This window comes from Oryzias latipes, chromosome 2, assembly GCF_002234675.1.
Source record: "Oryzias latipes chromosome 2, ASM223467v1".
Lineage (NCBI taxonomy): Eukaryota > Metazoa > Chordata > Actinopteri > Beloniformes > Adrianichthyidae > Oryzias > Oryzias latipes.
In genome coordinates, this window is record NC_019860.2 from 24,533,060 (window position 1) to 24,540,907 (window position 7,848).

The following is a 7,848-nucleotide window of genomic DNA, read 5'->3' on the forward strand; positions in this document are numbered from 1 at the left end:
AGTCTCCCAGCCCCAGGTGGAGGAGTTTAAATATCTGGGAGTCTTGTACACGAGTGAAGGAAGATCGGAGCGTGAGATCGACAGGCGGATTGGAGCGGCGTCCGTAGTTATGTGGTCACTGTATCGGTCCGTTGTGGTGAAGAGAGAGCTGAGCCGAAAAGCAAAGCTCTCAATTTACCGGTCGATCTTCGTTCCAATACTCACCTATGGTCATGAGCTCTGGGTCATGACCCAAAGAACCAGGTCCCGAATACAAGCGGCTGAAATGAGCTTCCTCCATGGGGGGCTGGACACTCCCTTAGAGATAGGGTGAGAAGCTCGGTCACCCGCGGAGAGCTCGGAGTAGAACCGCTTCTCCTCCACATCCAGAGGAGCCAGTTGAGGTGGCTCAGGCATCTAGTCTGGATGCCTCCTGGACGCCTCCCTGGAGAGGTGTTCCGGGCATGTCCCACTGGGCGGAGGCCCCCAGGGACCCAGGACACGCTGGAGAGACTACGTCTCTCAGCTGGCCTGGGAACGCCTAGGGGTTCCCCCAGAGGAGCTGGAGGAAGTGGCCGGGGTGAGGGAACTCTGGGCATCTTTGCTTAGACTGCTGCCCCCAAGGACCCGGTGATGGATAAGCGGACACGTTAAATGAACGAATCAACATGAAAAGAGGAAAGGTTTATTAAATCAATGATGAACAGAAGCACAAATACAGAAAGACATCCTCAGGGGGGGGGGGGGGGGGGGTCACGAGCAAATAGCACCTTTAGCAAAAATAGATCCAGATGTGAGAATCAAACACTCCTCTACACACTGAAGCAAGCAGCTCTACAAAAGGTTCTGGTTCTGTTTGGAAGAGGAAAAATCCCAGCAGAACTTTAGTCATCAACAAGTTCAGGAAAACGTCTCTGCTGCAGAACACAGGAGAACCAAACCAACTCATGTGTCTGTGTGGGACTGGAAGTTCAGAAAAGTCCTCATGGCTTTGAGATGCTTTTTGGGAACAAACAGATCCCAGAGTGGAAAGCCCACACCATGACAGCGCCGCCTCCTTTAAGGCTGGAAGCTACATCTCCAAAATACACTTTGGTGGCTGTTTTGGAGCAGATGAGAACTTTTTCAAACGGTAAAAACGTCTGCAGCTAGAAAAGTACAACTCTGTTGGACAACGAGCTTTTATTTTGAAAATGACAATGACTTGGTTTGATTTAAAATTGTTTTTAGATTGTTTCAATTTTCAAAATAAAACACCGTTCTTAGAGCATGTTGGTTGAACAGCAGCTTCCGTCCAGACGCTCAGGGATGCGTGACCTTTCACCTACGACACGGCGAGGAAGTGTGCACGCCCTTCAGAATAAGAGTCTTTCAGGCCGCTGCGCACCGCTCAGCTCTAGTTTGGGTAGATGTCGGGGAAGGTCAGCGCCTGCATGCATTGCTCCGCCCCGTCCACCAGGTAAGGCCCCTCCTCCTCGTATCCGGGCAGGGGGAGGCCCTCCTCCTCCCCGGGGGGAAGCTCCGCCTTCAGGCAGGGCCTTTGGTGTTCCGGGAAGGCCATGGAGAAAAGCGCCTCGGGGTTGCAGACGAACTTGTAGACGTAGCGTTCCCCAGCCACCTGTGGGAGGAGACAGGTGAGCGGCGGCGGCGGCGAGGCGTTCAGGAGAACCGTCAGACGTAGAACCAGGAGGACTTGCCTTTACCTTCTGCATGATGCCCTTCTCGTAGTAGTACCGCAGCGAGCGACTCAGCTTGTCGTAGTTCATGGCCGGACGGTTCTTCTGGACACCCCAGAGCCGGGCCACCTGTACACAGAACCCAGGGTCAGCTGTTCGATTCCCAGAGGGGGGGTCTTTCCCACCCAAACCTCAGAACTTTGGCGTTCCGCCTCGTCTCAGATTTCTCGGATCCCATCAAAGTTCTGAGATTAAAGCTGTTATTCAGACTCCTCCCCCCAAGAAAGGCTTCATATCATGGGGGTTGCGGGCTGACCGTGGGGGGGCTCACCTCCTCGGGGTCATTCAGCTTGAACTCCATGTTGCGGCCCGTCCACACGATCAGGTGAGCGTTGCCCGGGTTGTCCAGCAGCGTCAGCAGGAACTGCCAGAGCTGCAGGGACCCCCGCCGCTGGTACGGCAGCCCCCCCTGCTTCCCTCTACCTGCAGCACAGACACACATGAAGCTCCACCCAGGGGCGGGGCTAAAGCAACCACAGTGAGAGGGGGGTCTACCTTCAAGTCTCTCTGGAACCACACAGGTGTCATCCAGGGACAGACCGGACTCTCTGGGAGGAAACCCTGTGTGGGGTGGGGGGTGGGTGAGATAGGGGGGGGGTTAGATCTAGGTCTCATGTTCTGATGAGGTTCTGCACCTTCAGACCCACCTGGAGGGTTCTGTGGGAACAGAACTGAAGACTTCCTGTAGGACTGGCAGGTTTGGACCTCTGGAAGACAGAAAGGAGTCAGAGAGTCAGAGCTCATCACCCCCCCCCCCCCCCCCACACACACACACACACACCACCACCTCACCCCCCCATCCCAGGACACACCTGGACCAAAGTCAAAATCTCGCGGTTCCTGTTTGATGAAGACGCGGCTTAAAGCGGTCTGGGCCGGATCCGGACCGGCAGGATCTGGGTAACGTGGGTCCACCAGCTCTTGCTTGAAAGCTGGGGCGGCACGGGGGGCCGGGGGCTCTGACAGGTGGCGTTGGTAGAGGGGGCGGGGGTCACGGCTCGCCGGGTGGTACGGAGCGCTGGAGGAATTGTCCGAGAAGGGCAGGGAGGGGTCGGACAGCTGGCGCTGGAATCTGAGGGGAGGAAGGATGTCTAATAACCCCCCCCCCATGAAGACCTGAGAGGGAGGGGCTGAGACTCACCTGTGCTCTGAGCTAAAAGACCCTCGGGGACAGCTGCTGGGGGGGCACGGCAGGGCGAATGCCCCCTGGTGGGTCTGAGGGTGCTGCTGAGGGGGGCAGGGAGCACCGCTGCTCAGGTGGGGGGAGAACGGCGGGGGCCCAGCATGGTGGGCAGAGCTGCGGTGTATTGGCGGAGCGGGCGGAGTCAGACTTGGCTTGTTGCGGCCTCTGAAACAGGATCAGTTAGATTCCAGATGTGAACCGCAGACCTTCAGGTTACACACCTGTACAGGTGAAGGCAGGCGTCCGCTCTCCGGCATGGGGAGGCACCTCTGGGGGGGCTGGACTCCCGCTTCACTTTGACCACAGGTCCATGACCCATCACTGTGAACAGAAAACAAGACAAAAATCCTTCAACAAGGTATAATCTGATCGCCTGGGGGCGGAGCCTGAGGGACCTGAGGTGTTCTCTGTTAGGACGGCCCCCTTTCCTACACATTTCATCCTGTTCTGGCCCTCTGACACTTTCATGAAGATCACCTGTGCAGGTGATAAATGGAGTAAAGTTCCTGGAATCACCATGACAACGCAGCCCCATCAAGTTTCCTCTGCTTCATGGTCTGAAACTACAGTCATGTATGCAGACGGCAGTCCAGACATGCAGGACGCTTGTGCACAGGTCCACCTCAGATCCATCTACAGCTGTTTCTTCTGAAGTAAAGCTGCAGGTTTGGGTCAGAACGTCTGAATATTTAAGTCAGATCCTCTAGAGCAGGGGTGTCAAACAGACGGCCCGCCAGGTGGTTTAGTCCGGCCCACACACGAAGAGTAAAAATCATAAGGATGTTTAAAAAAGAAAGCAAGTTTCTAGTCCATTCCTGTGGTGAGTTATGATTTTTTAAAGAAATAACCGAAATGCGCAGTTCCGCCACTAGGGGGAGCAAAGGAAAAGCTAAACAGGTGAAACAACATATCTCTGCATGTGTCAAAAACGAAACCTAACAGCTCTGTGTCTGGGTAGGCAGTAGTTTGGTTCCCTGTGAGCCTCGCCACTGAAGGATGATCAGTAGTGACACCATAATGAACAAAATGTTGTCAATAAGAAAAAAAAGGTTGAAGTGAATTCCTGAGCTTTCCAGGAAAATGGAAAGCGTTTTATTTGTTCACGGAGCTGAATGCAAACCTGCATGCTTGGTATGTCATCAACAGGTTCTCCAAGAACATAACATTCAGCACCACTATGAGACTCTCCACAAAGAAAAGTTTCACCATTTGCAGTTAAGAAAAAAAAGATTTATCAACTATTAGCTGGACCGATAAACAACCATCTGGATTTACTGCAGCCGTGACGTCAGTGATGCAGCAGTGAAAGCTAGCTACCTTATTGCAGACAAGTTGGAGCAAACATCCAATCTATTTTCTGATGGTGAACTTATTGAAAAATGCTGAAGGCTGCAGTAGTCTTGTTCCCAAAAAGCAGTCGACCTTAAACACGAGTCTGTCAAGAATTACGATCAGATCCAACATCTCTGAGGAAACATGGGCAGCCATATGAAGGAATCCAGTCATTTCTTGTATTTTCAGTCACTATTGATGAAAGCACCAACATCACAGATATGTACAGCTGTGCATATTTATTAGAGGTGATGAAGAGACGTCACAGTGGAGTTTCTGGAGTTGATGGACACAACAACAACTGATGACATAGTCAGCTCTCTAGTTACTGTGATGGACGATGTGGAAGTGAACTGGTCACATGAAGTAATTTTGGTCACTGATGGCACTCCATCAAAGGTCAGGAAGAAGGCAGGTGTTGCCACAAAATTCAGGCAGAAACCAGGAAAAGATTCTTATAATAATGAATGATAATAATGGACATTTCATTGTGTTTTGCACACTTGAATGACAGTAAATGTGTTTCTGCACAGGATCTGAATCCTGATATTTACGGACGGGTGAAGTTTCAGGAGAGATAGGACGTTAACTCCAAACTCTTATGTTCACAAATGTTTGCAAGTTTAATTTAGTGTAATTTTGTCATCGTTTGGACGTTTACATTTTAGGAAGATGTTTCATTTTTTTCTATAGCCCCTCTTGAATTTATTATCAGGATTGCTTCAGTGTCAGATTTAAAACATTCAGTCTGTATAAAATTGAACAAACCAATATTTTTTAAAGTGAAATTAATTTCATTTAAGATCCATTGGCCTCTGTGAATGAATGTGGAATAAGAAATGATTAGGCTGCCATGTTGGTTGAGGCATGCTTTCCAATTGGGTAAAAAACAAGAATAAATCTTTATTTTGCCTTTACGCTACTGGTCCGGCCCACTTGAGATCAGACGGGTTGAATGTGGCCCAGAACCAAAATGAGTTTGACACCACTGCTCTAGATGTTTGGGTCAGATCCTCTGAAGGTTCTGGTCAGATCCTCTGAAGGTTCTGGTCAGATCCTCTGAAGGTTCTGGTCAGATCCTCTGAAGGTTCTGGTCAGATCCTCTGCAGGTTAAAGCTCATTCTCTTATCATTCTAAGTGTGGAAACGTTCACTCACAGTTGCTGGACTGGAAATCTGGAACAAACTGCTCGTCTTCTGGAACCTGGGCTGTTGGTTGAGGAGAACCGGTGTCAGGAAGGTTCTGCTCAGATGTTCGCACATTTCTGAGAGGTCAGAACGTCACGTCTCACCTTCTGCTATCCAGATTTCTTGGAGTTGACTCAAATCCTGAAAAAGCTCTGAAAGACAGTGGAGACGTTTAGGACGGATAGATGAATAGAATCAAGGACCTGAAATGTTGAGGCTTTGAAACGAGCTTCTTCATTCTGTTTCTGCAGGCGTGATGCCGCCATGTTTGTAGTTCTTTGAAGGAGGAAACACAGACGGACTACAATAGCCTCTGAACATTCAGTCTCTGAAGTCTCTAGATGTTCTGAGACACCAGAACCCTCTAAGACCTTGGAGACTGTCTTCCAGGACTTCCTATATTTATAAAGAGGTTTTGTACCTTCTGTGTCCTGAGCTAGCTCCGCCTCCAAGACCTTGGTCCGCCTGTCAGTCAGAGGCGGGTCCTGCTCTCCTGCAGAGCTCTGCAACAACAGGCGATGCTCCTCAGTGGGCCATAAGTTCATAACCACATCCATGCTTCTCACACTCACGCTCTCGGGGCCCAGGAAAGGGACCTGCTGGTCATAAAAGTCCTCCATCTGGCAGCAGTCTCCCCCTGGAGGGACAAACCGGAACAGCTTCTCAGTAAAACCTCCCTTCAGACGTTCCAGAGCAAACGGTGATCAGGAACGCGTGGACGTCAGAGGATTGAGCCGGGCCTTCCTGCAGGCCTGAGAGTCCAGCCTGCGGTTGGTCAGGTTCCTGTCACACTGTGCTTTAGACGTTCCTCAGAGAACCTTCAGTGGGACAGGAACGTGGAGAACCAGCAGCAGTGTTTGCATGAGGACCTCTGTAGATCTTCTAATGGAATTCCCATGATGCTTTGCAGGTCTCAAGATGGATGGATTCCACGTGAAACCTTTTCTCAGCCTGTCGTCTGTCTCCATCAGTTAAGGGGTGGGGGGGTGAAAGGGGCGGGGGCTGTGTGTAGGTGTGGAGGGGGGCTCTGATGTCATTATCATGTTTGTTTCTACATTTTTGTGTGTTTTGTTGTAATGTAAAGCACTTTGTGTTGTGTTTCAAAGTGAATAAAGTTTGACGTAGCTCCGCCCCTCTGGCGCCCCTCCTGGTCAGCAGGTTCTGCAGGTGAACAGGTAAACCTGGAACCCTGACCGGGGTCATGATCAGGTTCTGATATGAAGGCGGGAAATACCGATGGTGACGCGTGAGGAGGGGGGGCGCCTGCGTGGTTTCTCAATGAACTGAAACTTGATCCCTGCGGTAGGGGGAGGGGGAACAGCTACCCATTGATAAATCCACCCGCCCCCGCAAACCCGTGCGGAGGCTCCGCTATGCGCGTGCGTGGCATGGATGCGGCGTCGCCTCTGTTTGTTAGAAAATGGCGATCGCCTTTTTAGCATTACCCCCCCCCTCCCCCCGTAGCGCCGCCGCCCCTCGAGGCGACCTCCGTTCCCGCTCAAAACGGTTCCCCGGCGCCTTCTCGGGATCCCGGCGCGCGCTTGCGGGACTGACCTGGCGGGAGCGGCGGGTGGTGGAGTCACAAGGCCGACGCTGGGCGCTACATCCCCCGCAGCTCCGAGAGGCAACATCCGAGGGGATTTCTCAATGGAGGGCCGTCAGAGGCCAGCAGCGCTCCCATTGGCTCACGCGGACGGCAGTCAGAGAGGGAGCCAATCGGATTCGAGGCCGCTCTGACGTCAGCCGATTCATGTTTTTTATGAATGGCTGCGTTTCATTCATGCTCAGAGCTCTTAAAGGGACAGTCACGTAAAAAAATAAACCAAAACACGGAGACAGAAAACAAACCTGTTTGTGTTTTAGGTTGTTCAGAGCCGTAACCATGGTTACCATCAACAGTGATAAACATGATTCACTTCCAGTGAAGCGTCAGACATGAATGTATGTTTCATTCAGAAGAATCAAAGGCAGTGGATTTGGATCCTTTATTTTTTTTAACATTGTCATTTTTCTAACAAGAAGTTTGTTCTTTTACACTTTAGACAGAGAAACGTCCAGAACACAACAGAACCAAACATTACAAAGGTTCTACAGGCAGAACTCTGCGGTTTTAGGCAGTGGAACATGTGAAGGGAACGGCTGGTAATCCCGTCACGCGTGACTGTTCACGTCATGTGATCAGAACTTTTAATCCGCCTTTCATCTCTTTGCACCTCATTACCTGCAGAACTTTCTTCCTCCATGATGATGTTCAGAACCTCAAGAAGACCAAACCACCAGCAGGTTCTGACAGCACAACCTTCAAAATAAAAGTCCCCTTCTGTTATGATGTCACAACAAAGCCACTTCCTGTCACGGCTCAGACACGCAAGACAGCTGTCTGCGGTTCTCCAGCATCTCTTCAACCTGAGCCTCAGACTGGAGAGGGTGC

At 51.1% G+C, this 7,848-nt stretch overlaps 1 protein-coding gene across 2 annotated transcripts; it reads right to left on the reverse strand.

Annotated features, from left to right (window-relative positions):
* Window positions 1-648: 648 nt before the first annotated feature.
* Window positions 649-7,087, reverse strand: LOC101164024 (ETS translocation variant 5-like). 2 transcript variants are annotated; one of them, XM_023949184.1, is made up of 13 exons: window positions 6,972-7,087; window positions 5,990-6,054; window positions 5,839-5,920; window positions 5,522-5,569; window positions 5,388-5,438; window positions 3,120-3,219; window positions 2,857-3,063; window positions 2,528-2,787; window positions 2,363-2,422; window positions 2,211-2,276; window positions 1,987-2,138; window positions 1,677-1,784; window positions 649-1,597 (listed from the first exon to the last, which is right to left on the reverse strand). In XM_023949184.1, the coding sequence occupies exons 2-13, from the start codon at window positions 6,035-6,037 to the stop codon at window positions 1,376-1,378; spliced, it is 1,404 nt and encodes a 467-aa protein (XP_023804952.1). In that variant the 5' UTR covers window positions 6,038-6,054; window positions 6,972-7,087; the 3' UTR covers window positions 649-1,375. The 2 variants fall into 2 exon arrangements, with proteins under 2 accessions (XP_023804952.1, XP_023804956.1); XM_023949188.1 differs by having other exon boundaries at window positions 1,683-1,784; window positions 6,972-7,086.
* Window positions 7,088-7,848: the final 761 nt, after the last annotated feature.